This window comes from Tachyglossus aculeatus, chromosome X1 (genome assembly GCF_015852505.1).
Source record: "Tachyglossus aculeatus isolate mTacAcu1 chromosome X1, mTacAcu1.pri, whole genome shotgun sequence".
Classification (NCBI taxonomy): domain Eukaryota; kingdom Metazoa; phylum Chordata; class Mammalia; order Monotremata; family Tachyglossidae; genus Tachyglossus; species Tachyglossus aculeatus.
This window is the reverse complement of record NC_052101.1, coordinates 65,302,784-65,319,435: the sequence shown is the minus strand read 5'-3', so window position 1 is coordinate 65,319,435 and position 16,652 is coordinate 65,302,784. Positions and strand designations below refer to the sequence as shown.

The window sequence follows — 16,652 nt, the reverse complement described above, 5'->3', positions numbered from 1 at the left end:
TATCTTCATTTTAGGTTTGTCTAATTTCTCTGAATTATTTTCCACTGAGTTGAGGGGTTTTGCTGAGTCAGAAAACATGAAAGCTTTCTTGAAATTAATCAAATAATACTCCTGAGTCTCTTTGCTAATTAGAACAGAAGTTAAATGGATATGTCAAGTAGCTCTCTGTCTCAAATTGTTTGCCAAATTAAAATAAAAATTGTATAGAATCAACTGTTTTCCTTAAACTTTCCTTAGCTGTGATAAGAATGATTTCAGTGTAAGTATTCTCTTAAAAAAACAAAAAAACAAACTCTTAGCATTTTATATATCTGATGACTTGACCAGGAGCAAAGTGACAGATTCATGTACTTAGTTTGATATCATTTAGTGTTAACTGTTAATGAAAAAATCTAATCAATGAAGTAAAGCAACAAGCACACATTAAAAGTGCAATATTCCTCGTGGTTTCACTCACCTGATTAACAACCAACCATGTCTTCCTCTAGACTGAAAACTCATTATGGGCAGGGAAATTGTCTACTATTTCTGTGTACACTGAACACAGTAACTGTTCATTAAATACCACTCATTGATTGATGGCATCATTGGATCACCAATTCTATTCCTGGATCATAGCTCCTGTTCCAACATTTTGAGAAACAAGATTTTTTTTATGGTATTTCTTAAGTGCTTACTGTGTGGCAGGCACCATTCTAAGCACTGGGATAGATATAGGCTAATCAGGTTGGACACAATCCAAATCCTACATGGGGCTCACAATCTTAATCCTCATTTTACAGATGAGGGAACTGAGGCACAGAGAAGTTAAGTGACTTGCCCAAGGTCACACAGCAGACAAGTGGCAGAGCTGCAAAAGATTAATAGAAAGGCTAACTATTATCAGATCTTTTTTGTTCTTAATTTTAATCAATTTATTTCAGATCATTTAAGGCACAGGTTTGCAACCAGAGACTCAAGTCCTCCTATCAATCAATAGTATTTATTGAGTGCTTGGGAAAGTACAATAGAGTTAGTAGACCCAATCCCTGCCCTCAAGGGGCTTAATAATAATGATAATTGTGGTATTTGTTAAGCATTTACTACGTGCCAGGCACTGTACTAAGCACTGGGGTGAAAACAAGCAAATTGGGTTCGACAGTTCCTGTCCCGCATGGGGCTCACAGTCTCAATCCCCATTTTACAGATGAGGGAACTGAGGCCCAAGGAAGTTAAGTGACTTGCTCAAGACCATACAGCAGACAAGTATAACCCAGGTCCTTCCAACTCCCAGGCCAGGGCTCTACCCACTATGCCACTTCAAAGTATCAAAGCGAGGTATGGCCCTTATAATAACAGCAGCTCCTCCCAGTACTGAGCTGCTGAGATCCCATAATAATAATAAAAATTGTGGTATCTGTAAAGTACTTAGTGTTTGCTAAGCACTGGGGTAGATACAAGATAATCAAGTAGAATCAGGCCCTCTCCCACATGGGACTCACAGTATAAAGGGGAGGAAAAAAAGGCATTTCATCATCATTGTACAAATGAGGAAGCTGAGGCACAGAAAAGTTAAGTGACTTACCCTAGGTCACACAGCAGACGAATAAGGTGAGATGCGATGAAAGCCCAGCAGGCAATGGAGCCAGAGCCATGAGAAGAGAAACTATTTCCACGGCTACTGCCACTGTCAGCTTTCCAGGATTTGTTCCTCTTTTGGGGACATAGTAAGAAGTGACCTCATCACCTAGAAACTCGAACACTGGGGGAGTTTGCAGCAAACAGGAGAAAAAAAAAGTTTCTCTCACCTGTTCTGCTAGCTTGCTGTGATAGACATTCCTCGGTGTGTGTATACAGATGGAGCGGAGTGAAAGCAGTGAGAGGGGAGGCAAGTCTCTCAAAATCATCATGACCCTTGTTTTGGAATAATACAACAGCAGTAGCATAACCTAATGGAAAGAGCATGGGCTTGGGAGTCAGAGGCCTCAGTTTCCTTATTTGGAAAATGGAAATTCAATATCTGTGCTCCCTCTTACTTAAGACTGTGATCCCCATATGGAACAAGGACCATGTCTGACCTAATTAATTATATCTATCCCAGTGCTTGACATGGGGTAAGTGCTTACCATTATAAGAAGTCAGATACAAATGTAGCTTTTTCTTCTACAAAAACCTGAAGACCACCTTGGGCTGAATGGTAGTGGCAAATCCTTCCCCCAGTGTGTGACACTGCCTGTCTAGTTTACACCTCCTCACCCCAATTCAGTTCCAGGGTGAGCACCTGCCTCTAGCCCCCAGCAACAGAGCTGAAGAGATAAGCTTATAGCTTACCCTCTCCACACCAGGCTCAACCACCCTGCCCATTTCTGAAACATTTCTAAACAGTTGGCTTCAGTGTGGAACAGCTGAACCTGCAAAAGGAACCCAATGTTGCCCAAATGAGTCAGTGGTAGATGACAACACATGCATATTCATGGAGATATGCTCAGTCACGTCTCTCTCAATTCAGACACAAAACCTGCACACAGGCAGCTCCTTCCCTAGTACTGCTGGTTGGCATTTATGAAGACTCGTGATGTTTATACTATTTACACAACTTGCATTTGGAGAAAACAGCGCAGGTTTCGATTTTGGGATGATTTGAGTTTGAGTGCAATACTAGCATGCTCTCACCCCCCATCATCACCAAAGGAGCTCAATCCCTTAATTGTCTTCTATTTATGCTTACCTGGTGGAAAGTACTCTTTTACTAATAAAGACAATTAGGGATTGAGGCAATGGTGAGAAAGTTTCTGGAAAAAAAAAGTTTTGAGTTAGACAGAATCAGGTATTGTTGGGGAAAAAAAAACACAACAAACATAAAGCTATTTCAGTGCAGGGATCCAATTAAGATGGTTTGTTTTGTGAGTTTCTATTCAAATGCTCAGATATCTTCCTCCGTCAAGGGACAACTTTCTTGGGAGCCGGTGGGCAGGGAATGTGCCTGTTTATTGTTGTATTGCACTCTCCCAAGCGCTTAGTTCTGCACACAGTAAGGGCTCAAGAAATACAATTGAATGAATAATCTCTAGGTTGTGTGCTCTGCATACAGTAAAGCCCTCAACAAAGACAACTGATTTACCAATTGATTCGCCCACCTGCGAGGGTCCTCAGTATCTCCACTTTTGGACACTATCCATCCTCCCTCGGTCCCAAACCTCCTAGTTAAGCTCAGACCTTAGGTAGAGTGATCTGGCCGAGTCGAAGCTCGCTCCCTCTTCTCGCCCCCGCGGCAAGGGAGAACGCGTGCTCAGCAACCAAGAGCTCTCCTCCCTACCAGCACAGCTCGGTGAGGGGCCCTGCGCTCCACAGCACCCCCTCTGCCCCAAGCGAGGAACTGCAACTCCGAGCTGCCACGCCCTACCCGGCTCGCCCTCCCTCACCCGCCAATCAGCCCATCAGCCAATCAGCTTCCGCGCCTCGGGATTCAGTCGAGCCCTCGGCGCTGCCCACAGCCCGCAGGGCGGGACGTCGCCGAACTACATTTCCCGGCAGCGCCAGCGCCGGACGGGCCAATGGGCGCCGCGGAGGGCGGGGGCCGGGGCGACGCTCGGGGGGATCCGATTGGCTGCAAAGCTGGACGAGCCGGAACCTGGGGAAAGGGGAAGCGAAATGACATTTCCTCTTTAAACAGCTCGGAGCCGGGGAGCCGTCGAGAAATGGCTGCGTCGGGTGGTGGGTACGGGGGGGCGGCAGTAACGGAAGGTGGCGGCCGTGGGGTGGATTCGAGGAGAGACGACGTGGAGGTGGCTGTGGGGTGGTAGGAGGAAGGGCTGCGTGGAGACCGGGATGAGTGAGGTGGACGGCGGGGCGCGGAGGGTGCGGTCGCGACCCCCCAAGTCGCGGGTAGCGGGGCGTTGCGGAGGAAGGAGAGCAGAATGGAGGAGGGAAAGAGGCTCAGCCTCAGGAGGTGATTGCGCGAGGGGTCGTCTCTCCAGGCCGGGCCGGTTGGAGGGGGGGGCTCTGGGGGGCATCCTTGGGGTTTTTCCCTCCCCCCCACCCTCCACCCGGTCAGTTGCGATCGCGGTCCTAGTCGCAGCAAGGAGGGTACAGTCTGGACGTGTAGTTCACGTTCATAAAAGCGGCTCGGCTGGTGGTGGTGGTGCTGCTGAGGTGGGGGGGATGCGTCATGTTGCAATGAAAACTGGAATTTTGTAGTAGCAGCTGTAGTCTCCTCCTGAGAAGCGCCTGCTGTTTTTAGCATTCACGTTGGCTTTTCACCGAACGGGTTGGAGCTGGCCATTTGACTGGAACTCTCACTCCCAGTCAACTGTAACCTCTCCTCGAAACTTCCATTTGACACCAACATGCGTTAGCTGCTTGGGTCTTACACGGGAGGCTGTTGTCAAATGGTGGTGGTGTTGTACAATGCGATTTTTCTCTTTTAGACTTATCTAAGTTTTCACAAGCACTGAATGGGATTCCTTCCTCAAACGTGATCTGCGGTACAATGGATCCCTTCCATGCTTGCAGTATTCTTCAACAACTTAAAGTACAGTATGATGAAGGACAGTTGACAGATATCATAGTAGAAGTGGATCATGGAAAAACATTTTCTTGTCATAGAAATGTGCTTGCTGCAATCAGTCCTTATTTCAGGTATGAGGGTAGAACTAGCTGCTATTCCTCGCACATCTCCATTCTTAGTATCTGTCAGCGGGTGATTTAGTACTGTGAATTGTGAAGATGATTATGAATATTCTGAGTGTGTGCCATCAAAACTCGATTTTATATAGTTTGTTTCAGTCACTGTTTTACCAATTTGGCAACCAGCCTCCCAAAATGCCTCCAACCCGTGGCTTTGTCTTAGAAATGGCTACTTGGAAAAAGGCAAAAATGATTTCTTAAGGAAGTTTGATCTACTCTGCACATTCCTTTAGTATTTGTAATGGTTATGGAGCTTAAAGCAGGTTGTGATGTTCTGTGTTCAACAGGTTCAGAGATGTAGCAGCTAAATTGTTTTTTAAAGCTTCTTTTGCCTCATGTCAGGGAAGATGGGCTCCTCCATCAAAATGGCAGTGACTGTGTTTGTGCATTGATTTTTAAAAAGTGAATGAAATCTGCATTATTTTCTACCTACCACGAACCAGTGGTCAAGGAGTTATCTCCAAAGCTGGCTCGGTGGTTTGGTTTTCAGTCCCTCTCCTTTCTAGTTAGCGTTGATATGGTCTTGTGCAACTCTAATGTCATTTAGGGGCATTCTCTCAAAGTGCTTAAATTTGAAAAGGTAATGGCTGAATTCATTCAATCGTATTTATTGAGCACTTACTGTGTGCAGAGCACTGTACTACACTTGGGAAGTACAAATTGGCAACATATAGAGATGGTCCCTACCCAACAGTGGGCTCACAGTCTAGAAGGGGGAGACAGAGAACAAACCAAAACATATTAACAAAATAAAATAAAAAGAATAAGTATGGACAAATAAAATAGAGTAATAAATATGTACAAACATATATACATATATACAGGTGCTCTGGGGAGGGGAAGGAGGTAAGGTGGGGTGGATGGGGAGGGAGAGGAGGGGGAGAGGAAGAAGGGGGCTCAATCTGGGAAGGCCTCCTGGAGTAGGTGAGCTGTCAGTAGGGCCTTGAAGGGAGGAAGAGAGCTAGCTTGGCGGATGTGCGGAGGGAGGGCATTCCAGGCCAGGGGTTTGACGTGGGCCGGGGGTCGACGGCGGGACAGGCGAGAACGAGGCACGGTGAGGAGATTAGCGGCAGAGGAGCGGAGGGTGCGGGCTGGGCTGTAGAAGGAGAGAAGGGAGGTGAGGTAGGAGGTGGCGAATGCTGGCAATTTGAATTTGCTCACCACACATGGCAGGTGTCTCATTGGTTGGTTGGTCCAATATTGTGGGGGCAGATTTTACACAGTTCCTCTTAGTGTTGTGGACAGGGAACGTCTCTACCAACTCTCTTATATTGTACTCTCCAAAGAGCTTATTACAGTGCTCTGTGCACAATATGTGCTCAATAAATATGATTGCTTGTTTCCCATTCTGGCTGCTAGAATAATGTCAAGTTGAAGGAAGATGTAGTGACTTGTCCACCAGGAACTAGGCTGAATTCAGTTGAAAAATCACAGTGGAAACCAAATGTACAAAGTAGCACTGGAGTTGAAAGACTATGCAGTCAGTTCTCCGAGGGGCAGATTTTTCCTTTTTACTGATTGCCTGTGGCCATTTTGTTCTCAGTGAGCCCTTCTGCCAGAGGGTGGGCAGAAAAGAGGGAAAAACTTGTCAATTATCTTATCTGAATCAGTTTTTGTAAAACAATTATTTTGGGGTCTGGCAAAAGTTTGAAACAATTGGTTAAAATGAGAAGCCATTTCATCTGTGGATTTCATTTATTCAGGTTGTCCCTGTGTGCCACTGACATTTGTTCTAGTGTCTAATAGTTGTTCCGCATGTTTGTTTTCCAAAGATTCTTAAAGATTCTTACCATATGTCAGCCTTAAACACAAAAATATAGTTATCTGAGCAGGTGAAAATTCTGTTTTAGTGAAATGATTAGAAATCAACTGCACACATATCTAAGTGTATTCATGTAGTTAAAATCAGTGGTCGGTATGATGGGGGGGAAAAGCTTTGAAAAACAAAGGAATTCTAATTTTTCTTAGCATTCCCTGAAGCATATCTAAATGTGGGATATAACTAACAAAGGAAGACATGAGAATGCAATTATAGATGAGAAAATAAATATTGAAGAGGAATAATTGTAGGAGAACCCATATATTCTTCACTGGAGGTGTTAAACTTGTTTGGCATACAAGTGAAAATTCTTATTGCCAGCACTTTGCTCCCAATGGGGCTGACAATTCAAACTGCATTTTTTTCCCCCATCTTGCAACAAGAATGAGAGAGGTGACCTACGAAGCAGATTATAACTCTCTGCTCCTCTATAGCTGCACTGGCTCTTCAGAACTAGAAGTTATATGCTTGGTCTCTAACATGTTAGAGTGGGTATGGTACTTTGTATCAGTAGGTTAATATGAATTTTATAAACTGAATTATCATTAATGCAGGTGAGGTATGCCAAATGGTCAGGCTCCTTAATCTCTTGCGTGACCCTTCCCTTAAAATAATAATAAGGGATGCAGAGTATGCAATTTTTGCTGTGCTCTGGGACTTACTGATTTCTACTGTTTGGGTGTTTTTCTTCTTTACTGGTAGCGTTCTAGAGTTTAGGACTTAATATGCACTAGAATTGAAAATTTGCTCAAAACTGTTTGAATTCACATGAGCACACAGTTTCTAGTAACTACTAAGCCTGTGTATATATTTCGGAGTTAGGGAAATCTTTTTAAATTTAGGCTCTAAAATGTATTAGAATCTGCAAGAACAAGCTGAAAGAATTAATTTGTACAGGTGATATTTACTTCCTTAATGAAAAGAAAGCTTATTACAATATAAAATTAAATATTTCAAGGCAAGTACTTTGTGTAGGAGCTGGGATATACAGATAGAGCTTATGAAGAAACATTTAATTTTTTTCTTCTCAATTTCAAGAGTATACATAGAAAAAACTTAGGCTGAATCCTTTCTGTAGGCAGTTCATAGTTAGAATAGCAAACTCTTAGCTGCCAAAATTAGGAATTAGATGAAAATCTTATCATCTTTTTGAAAAGTGTATCAGACTTTGGGAATTAGAAAGCCAACATCATTCCAAAGACTCAGATAATCACACAATATTTACATTACTAGGAAGGATGCAGGGTTGAATCAACTCCATTATCAGGCTCTGTGGAGATTATAGTTTTCTCCTGCAGAAGAGTCCAAAAATATGATTGTCTCAATACCACAAGAAAGGTATGAAAAATAAGATTTCAGAATTTAAGTATGACTGAGATGACATTTATTAATATTCTGGTTGAATAAAGAGATCTATACTGCTGGTAGGAGTGTGGCAAAATTAGAATGTTTGTTGAAGGGCACCTACTGCATTATAGCTAGACTTTAATTTCTTTGCCAAAGGTCACCTTCCTCTGTTGCTTTAAACTTTTTTTTTCCTTTGCAATTTGATGTTAAGGCAGGGAGTTACAATTTATAACCCGATGGATTAACTGTGTAAAATAATCCATTAGACTGCATTTACTTCCTAAAATTACATGTAAATGCCAGTAATTCTTTCTACTGTCTCAGAACTTTCTCAAAGGGAAATGAGTTTTGGTATGTTTGACAGATTGGAGAGAAATGACAGGCAGAATACTTAGAAATTGGGCAAGCATTTTCAATTTTTTAAGCACTACTTTCAAAGTTTAGATATTCTATAGTTAGAATTTCACAAAAGCATGAAACCATTTCGCAAGCATACTGTTAACACCGCACATGAATGTTGTTAAATATGAATGAAACTGTTGATGAGTAGGGAGGTGGAAATTAACTGTTTTTTTTTCCAGATCTATGTTCACTAGCGGCCTTACGGAGAGCACACAGAAACAAGTACGAATAGTTGGTGTTGAAGCAGAGTCAATGAATTTAGTGTTGAACTACGCATATACCTCCAGAGTTATGCTGACAGAGGCCAATGTCCAAGCTCTTTTCACTGCAGCAAATATTTTCCAGATCCCCTCCATTCAGGATCAGTGTGCTAAATATATGATCAGTCACTTGGACCCACAAAACTCTATTGGAGTTTTCATTTTTGCTGATCATTATGGCCATCAGGAACTCAAAGAGAGATCACAAGACTACATACGTAAAAAGTTTGTGTGTGTCACCAAAGAACAGGAGTTTCTTCACTTGAGAAAAGACCAACTTATCAGTATACTAGACAGTGATGACTTAAATGTTGACAAAGAAGAGCATGTTTATGACAGCATTATCAGGTGGTTTGAACATGAGCAAAATAGAAGAGAAGTGCACCTTGCAGAAGTATTTGCCAAATGCATTCGTATGCCTCTGTTGGAAGAGACCTTTATAGAGAAAATCCCTCCCATGTTTGCACAGGTTCTAGCCAAAAGCTCTGAACCAAAAGGACAGTATAGTGCCAATGGCTATACACAAAGGCTTGGAATGACTGCTTCTGAAATGATCATATGCTTTGATGCTGCCCACAAACACTCAGGAAAGAAGCAAACAGTGCCTTGTCTAGATGCAGTCAGAGGGAGAGTTTTTAAACTATGCAAACCACCAAATGACTTGAGGGAAGTTGGAATTCTCGTGTCACCCGATAATGACATTTACATTGCAGGGGGTTACAGGCCAAGCAGCAGTGAAGTCTCCATAGACCACAGGGCAGAGAGTGACTTCTGGATGTATGATCATTCTGGCAATAGATGGCTACCCAAGGCCCCCTTGTTGCGAGCCAGAATAGGCTGCAAACTGGTGCATTGCTGTGGTAAACTCTATGCAATAGGCGGCCGGGTTTATGAAGGAGATGGGAGGAACCCACTAAAATCTGTGGAGTGTTATGATAGCAGAGATAACTGTTGGACCGCCGTCAGCCCGATGCCTGTAGCAATGGAGTTTCATAATGCTGTGGAATATAAAGAGAACATCTATGTTTTACAGGGTAGGTGTTTTTGAGTGTGTGTTTTGATTGTGTCGGTTTGCAAATGTAGATTGTGTATGGGTCTCTGGCGAGCCAGATGCATGAGTTGCATGGACGAACTATGGAGTGTCACTTTTCTTATAGTTCAAAGGTTCCATGAAGGAAAGTGTTTACTTGAGTAGTGAAAGGGGGACAGGCACCTTCAGCACCAGTTACCGGAAATTAGACGCCTTTCAGTCCTTTGACTGTATTCTTATTTGGCTTTAATTTTTGGGTACTTTTTAGGACATATACACTAAAGATACATGATAGCTTTGAGCAAGAAAGTTTCACGGAACAGTTTCTTATAGTGGTACACTTTTAAAAACATTAAACAAGCAAAGCTTCTCCTCCATCCCACAATATATAACCTCTCAAAGATCACTGTGAAAAGCTAAGATTTGGACAGCTTAAATTACTTTAACCTTTTGAGAACATTGACTACTTTGGATTTCTTTGTGCTTACATACTTTACTGGCCTAAGACTAAAAAGAAACGCAGGCAAAAAATTAACTTAAGTTGCGGTTACTTGATAAGAAAGTGAATTCTTTGGTTGTCAAACATGATTCCCAAAGGTTAAGGAAACTTAATAACTATTTGTTGCAGCGAGAACTGTAGCTTTAGTCATTCTCTGGAGGGTTAACCACATTTTATCACACTGGTTTTCTTCATTTGATTTGGAAACTATCTGGGAATATTTTTTTTTTCCATCCATTTAGAGATATTCCTGCAGTGGAAGAGTAGGAAAAATGGTATGACTATACATATGTATATAGTATGCACTTGGATTTATGTTGTCCGTTTTTAAATTACACAGGCCTGGGAGTCAGAAGGACCTGGGTTCTGCTCCTGGCTCCACCACTTGGCTGCTGTATGACAATGGGCAAGTCACTTCACTTCACTGGGCCTCATCTGTAAAATGAGCATTAAGATTGTGACTCCCATGTAGGACAGAGATTCTGTCCAGCCTGATTAGTTTGTCTACCCCAGCACTCAGTACAGTGGCTGACACATAATAAACACTTAACAAACAACACAATTATTGTCATCAATTTGATTGTAAAGATAGGTATCCCGTTAAGCGGAGGGGCAGACGTGCCAAGTGTGGGGACTTTGTGCCAGGTTAAAAAGTTGAGGGTTGATTTAAAGATGGAAATAATCTGGGAAATCTGCCTTTTGATGTCTTTAGTTTTTTCTTGAAAATTGGGCATCTTCCCTTGCCCAATGTTTATGTAAATTTGACTATAAAATGATAGGTCCCCTAAAGAGGTTAAAATTGCCTTTTGACAATACATGCTTGTTTTTTCCTCCATAAAATAGTTTGAGGTCAAGATTCTCTTCAAACCAGCTTTAAAAGGAGCATATGATCTTTCTTTACAGTGGCAATAACTGTTTCTCAATCCCTTATTTGAATATGTCATTAGAATAACTTCCCATTCATTTGGTGTGCATAACTTTAAGCCACTCCCCCGGAGCATAAAAGAACAGAGTTATGCCCAACTAAAGAACAGAGTTATGCCCAACTAAAAAACAAACCACCACAACCTAGTTTAATGGCAAATACTACAGAAAAGATAGTATGATAAGCAATTAAACTGGATATTGTAGTTAGGTACGTATTTCTTAACTGATGAGTTATAGCTTAGAAATCAATTCTAACATTTTAGATGAAATTTGAGTGTTCTTTCAGACTTGAAGGAAGTCTGGTGTATGTGAATGTGAGACAGTGGGCGGGGGGGTTTGTTATTCAAAGTATTTTTAGAAAATTGTTGAATGTTTTTATGTTGGGTATATCAAATTGCTTCCCAAATTAAATCACTAAAGAGTCATTAGGTAAGTGGGTAATGCACCTGTAATTAGGGAAGATGGAGGACAGCATGGAGTCATTTTGAGGATGCAAATATCTCCTTGCAGAAGATTTTATTTTTAGTCACTCAGATGAGGTTGCCATACATAGTCTTTCTATCCTTTAGGAAAAACTTGGTAAGTTTCATAATTATTTCTGATCTTTGAAGAAGTACTGTATTGCGTGCAGAAGAATGACACATTGTATAATGATTATGGAAGGCTAGAGTGAGAGATCGCCACATTTGCTGGCAATGGCCGTGTCTGCATGAGCAGAGTTAAATGAATCATGGCGCTCCTCTGGATTGTAATTTCACAGTCAGAACAATGCGCTCTGACCATCCTGATCATAAATTATGGGATTGTACTCAATGGTGAGTTAAACTTTGGCTCACTTTCCCTGTACTTTCCAGACCCAAGCAATGCTGCTGTCCATGTACTTGCATGCTCAAAGACACTGTCTGGAAAATAACCTCTTAGACTAATATAATCAATGTGGATTTTGTCAAGTTGCCACCAAATTGACTCTCTGCCACAGACATTCCACACTGACTGTCAAAAATGATAGGTATTGCTGTTCACACTTGGAAAGGTATTTATTCTGTTTTATGTCTTTTTATATTATAGGAGAATTTTTCCTCTTCTTTGATCCTCAAAAGAACTACTGGGGTTTTTTAACCCCTATGACGGTGCCTAGAATCCAGGGCTTAGCAGCTGTGTACAATAATTCCATCTACTACATAGCTGGAACCTGTGGAAATCATCAGCGTGTGTTTACCGTAGAGGCCTATGATATTGAGCTAAATAAATGGACCCGCAAGAAAGATTTTCCATGTGATCAGTCCATAAGCCCATACATTAAACTTGTACTCCTCGATAATAAGCTCCATTTATTTGTTAGAGCTACTCAAGTGACCGTTGAAGAACATATCTTCAGAACCAGCAGAAAGAATTCGCTTTACCAATATGATGAGATTGCAGACGAGTGGAACAAAGTATATGAAACTCCAGATCGGCTCTGGGATCTTGGCCGACATTTTGAATGTGCTGTTGCTAAACTGTATCCACAGTGTCTCCAGAAAGTTCTCTAATTGGTAACGCCTTAGGTATTTCTGTGCTATCTGATATTTGAGGAGACATGTCTTAGGATAAAACAAAGAAAATCTGTCAGTATTTAGTGTAAGCTGAAAGACAGTTTTGTACATGGGGTTGGGTGCTCTTAAAGGTTGCAGTGTGGGGAGGGATTACTGATTTAATTTCATATTTGTGATGCTTTAAGTTCTGAGAGGGGAAGGTTACAAAGTGCAATTATCAGCATTTTTCTGATATTAAATTCATGTCATTCTAGAAGATTTCTGTGATTGAAACAACTAAGACTTTAGAAGAACCAAGACAACTATGCACTACAACAAAAGAAAATCTAGCATTACTGGGTATGAACATCCAAACTAGTTCCAAGTGACTTTTTTCTTTTTATTACGGGTAAAATTTGAGGCAATATCACTAGGTTTTTACTTTAGCTGTGACCTAACCAATATAGAAGAACACTACAGTAGGTTCTGATTCTTAATATTTATACCTTTTTGTGTATGCTGTTTTGAAGTGTACTAAGATGTTTGTCATATATTTTCATCCATTCCAGGTGGTTGTTGATAAACATCAAACTTATGAAGAAGAGCTTTTTTGATTACCTTTCACATTGCCTATCTGTGGGCTTTAAGTTGACCTAATGGTACAAACTTGCTATCTTTCTGGTAACTGAAGTGTTTTTCCAAGTGCTGATACTTGTCTCTCTTTTTACTTTTTTCTTTTTTTAAATCCCATGAAGGGCTTAAATCCAAAGGTTGATTGGTGCTAGTACACTCTATTTTTTCCAAAAGTACACTGTAATACGTGGGGGGCAAGAATAGCCTTAAATTGGCTAATTCCACATTCACATTTAAAGGTAGCCTGCTAGTTTGATGTACTTATTGCAGGATCCACTCACGGGAACACTTTGGAACTCCAGTGAGTTCTGCATTTAAAATAATAGCAAAAATGGCCATTTTAATTAAATATATTGGCTATTGAGTGCTTTCTACTCTTACACATATGGTTGGTCTTCTAACCATTTAGTGTGGACAAACAATTGGCCTTTCCTCAGTCTATCGTCATCTTTGTTTCTAGACCCTTCTCGTCCCTTTGACTCAAAATCCCTTTATGGGCGTATTACTGTTCTGCACAGAAGAAAAATGTGAATTTCTGCCCGACTAAACTTCTTTTTTGATCCACTTTGCAAATCATGAGAATTCACCCAATTCTCTGATTTAGTGATTTTTAGATGGATCCTAGTAAATTTTTACTTTTAATTATTTCTGTGCATTTATCTTAATTTAAGTCATTTGATTCTAAGGTTATTCTGTTCATCAACTTGATTGAAAAGGGGAAATATGTTAGGAGAAAACCCTAGGGCCATTAGCTATAACGAGTCTATTCACAGAAATACTTTTTAGGTTTAGACATAAAGAATCAATCAGTAGGAGTTGTTTATTTGGCCGATGGATTTTTAACACTCTTCTAAGCACATTAAAGTAAAAACAGTGAATATCGTGATCACATAGATGATCACTATCAATCAAAATATTTTTATCAGTAATGTTTCTATTGCCTGTAAAGAGCATTTACGTGTGTTACAAAATCCAATCTTACAAAACAACTGATTCTTTTCCCTCTTTAATGAAAGCAAAATGCTCTGGGTTGTATATTAAATTTTGCACAAATTGATTGTAACATGATACTGTGAAAAACAACAAAAAAGGAAAAAAAAAATACACTGCCTCTTTGCATCACATACCTCGTTTTACAGAAACTTTCCATACTGCTTTTTGGAGATGTGGTTGTTTGGAAACTTTCTGAAGCAGAATTTTAAAGTGGATAGCATTTGGAGTTTCATTTTAAAATGCGGTTTCAGAAAGCTGGGTGTGTGACATCTTTGCATTGGTTAAAATGCTTTGGCTAATCATAAACCTTTTTCTGAAAGTACATGTCAGCCAATGTAATTTTTCATGTATTTTTCTTTTCAAGTTTTCCTTGGTCATATATTCATGTGGTTATAGGACTAGCTGCAAGCTTTCTGAAGCACCCTTCCCTACAGTGTTGCATTTGTGTGTAAAGTCTGTTTTGCAAAAATGTTAATGTAATTTGTTTCAAATGCTTGGTTGGATATTTACAAGTTTTCTTGCTGCTTTTTGACAATCTTCTGTATTTATTTAGGATGAAATTTCAGCATTTTACTTGAAAACATGGTATAAAATGTTGTTAGCAATTGACTTTCCAGATGTTTTAGAAGTATAGAAGATTATGATTTAATTCTACAGTAGAATTGTTTTTGTTGATCTGCACTAAAGTACAAATTTTTGTATCTTTAACCATTCATACAGAGGGTATGATCCAAGACAGTAGTGTGTTCAAAAAGCTAAAGCCTGAAACTTGCCATGGATATGAAATATGTTGAATCATATACAAACAATAATCTAAGGAATAATATAGCTGAGACATTTTGCCACTTTTAAATGCTTCAAAAAGGAGCCCTAGAAAAAGATTGTTGGGGAAAGTTTTGCTTTGTAGTTTGTCTTTTTTTTTTTTTCTTGAAGCATATTTGTTTAGTGGAAGAGAAAATTGATAAAAAGCTCCAAGGTACTATAGGATGAAAAAACAGGACTAACACCCACAAGTGTGGTATTTTCTCTTCTCAGCTTAATTTTGCCTGTTCATTTTAATTAACACTCCCCCTCAAGAGTTTGTATGACCTTTCCTTGTTTGTTCTTCCCATGAGGAGAATTAGACTTGCTGAAAATTACCTTATAAGAAACTGAAATTGTAACTTTTATTTTCCATCCTTACTGTATCTGTTCTGTAAAGTTGCCATTGAGTCACTCAAACGTATTTCAGTGATATATCAGACCAACAAGGCTGAGACTTAAAATCTTAACCTCAAGCAGATTAAAAACGGCATACAATGTTCAGTGCTCAGGTATGTAGTAAGAAGTACTGTAGTCCTATGGGGGCAAACGTGTGGATTTTAAAAGCATTTGCCATACTTGCACAATTTTGCATTACCATGTGATGTCATACATTTCTTATAATAAAACCTATTCTTGTTGAAATATGGCCTCTGTTTTGGTATTGTTTTCTACTAAATTTTTCATCAGCAGAAACTTTGCTAAAGGTATTTTAGCACTGAAATGTGACTAATACACATAAAAATATTCAATCAAAACTAAAATCCACATCATCGATCAGTCAATGGTATTTACTGAGTGCAGAGCACCGTACTAAGTGCTTGGAAAGTACAGTGTAACAGAGTGTGTAGATATGTTCCCTGCACACAAGGATCTTACAGTAGAGGCCCACGTCCTTCCCCCTGGCCTGGAATGCCCTCCCTCCCTCCCCACATCCACCAAGCTAGCTCTCTTCCTTCCTTCAAAGCCCTACTGAGAGCTCACCTCCTCCAGGAGGCCTTCCAAGACTGAACCCCCTTTTTCCCCTTCCCCTCCCCACAGCACCTGTATATGTATGTTTGTACAGATTTATTACTCTATTTTACTTGTGTATATATATATACTATTCTATATATTTTGTTAACGTGCATCTAGCTTTACTTCTATTTATTCTGATGTCACCTGTCCATATGTTCTGTTTTGTTGTCTGTCTCCCCCTTCTAGACTGTGAGCCCGTTGTTGGGTAGTGACCGTCACTATATGTTGCCAACTTGTACTTCCCAAGCGCTTAGTACAGTGCTCTGCACACAGTAAGCACTCAATAAATACGATTGAATGAATGGAGAGGGGATCCTGTCATGTCTGTAATTGCACCTCACTCCTGAAACACTCCTTTTGGCACCAAGGAAGAGGGAAAGAGTTAATAGAAAATAAGAGACAAAAAGAGGGAGGGCAGAAGGAAATGGGAGGCAGTCAAGTGGGAAATCCAAAACTATTTCCCTACCTGCTTTAACAGAACAACATAATTATAAATACTGTAATTATGTATTGCAACATGATTCACATAAAAATACCATCTAGAGATCTGAAAAATAAAGTCACTGCATTGGATTTCTCAACTTCTTTGACGATCAAGTTCCAAGAGTTACCTGTGCCTTGAGAGAGAAAGTTGGTGGAGAATAAGTGGCCATAGGCATACCCTTCATTAGGCAGTGTTTCTAGAAGAGCGATTTCTGGTTTTCAACAATAATAATAATGTTCCTTCCAGCTAAAGAAGCCCTGA

General features: G+C 40.3%; 1 protein-coding gene across 2 annotated transcripts; it reads left to right on the top strand.

Annotated features, from left to right (window-relative positions):
• Window positions 1–3,622: 3,622 nt before the first annotated feature.
• On the top strand, window positions 3,623–15,539 carry KBTBD8 (kelch repeat and BTB domain containing 8). Of its 2 annotated transcripts, XM_038772286.1 has the most exons (4): window positions 3,623–3,693; window positions 4,407–4,617; window positions 8,413–9,527; window positions 12,018–15,539. In XM_038772286.1, the coding sequence occupies exons 1-4, from the start codon at window positions 3,678–3,680 to the stop codon at window positions 12,479–12,481; spliced, it is 1,806 nt and encodes a 601-aa protein (XP_038628214.1). In that variant the 5' UTR covers window positions 3,623–3,677; the 3' UTR covers window positions 12,482–15,539. The 2 variants fall into 2 exon arrangements, with proteins under 2 accessions (XP_038628214.1, XP_038628215.1); XM_038772287.1 differs by lacking the exon at window positions 4,407–4,617 and having other exon boundaries at window positions 3,663–3,693.
• Window positions 15,540–16,652: the final 1,113 nt, after the last annotated feature.

Coding starts and splice junctions, on each gene's coding strand:
- KBTBD8 (XM_038772286.1), top strand. Junction 4,618..8,412: donor GCAATCAGTCCTTATTTCAG/GTATGAGGGTAG, acceptor TTTTTTTTCCAG/ATCTATGTTCACTAGCGGCC. Junction 9,528..12,017: donor GAACATCTATGTTTTACAGG/GTAGGTGTTTTT, acceptor TTTATATTATAG/GAGAATTTTTCCTCTTCTTT.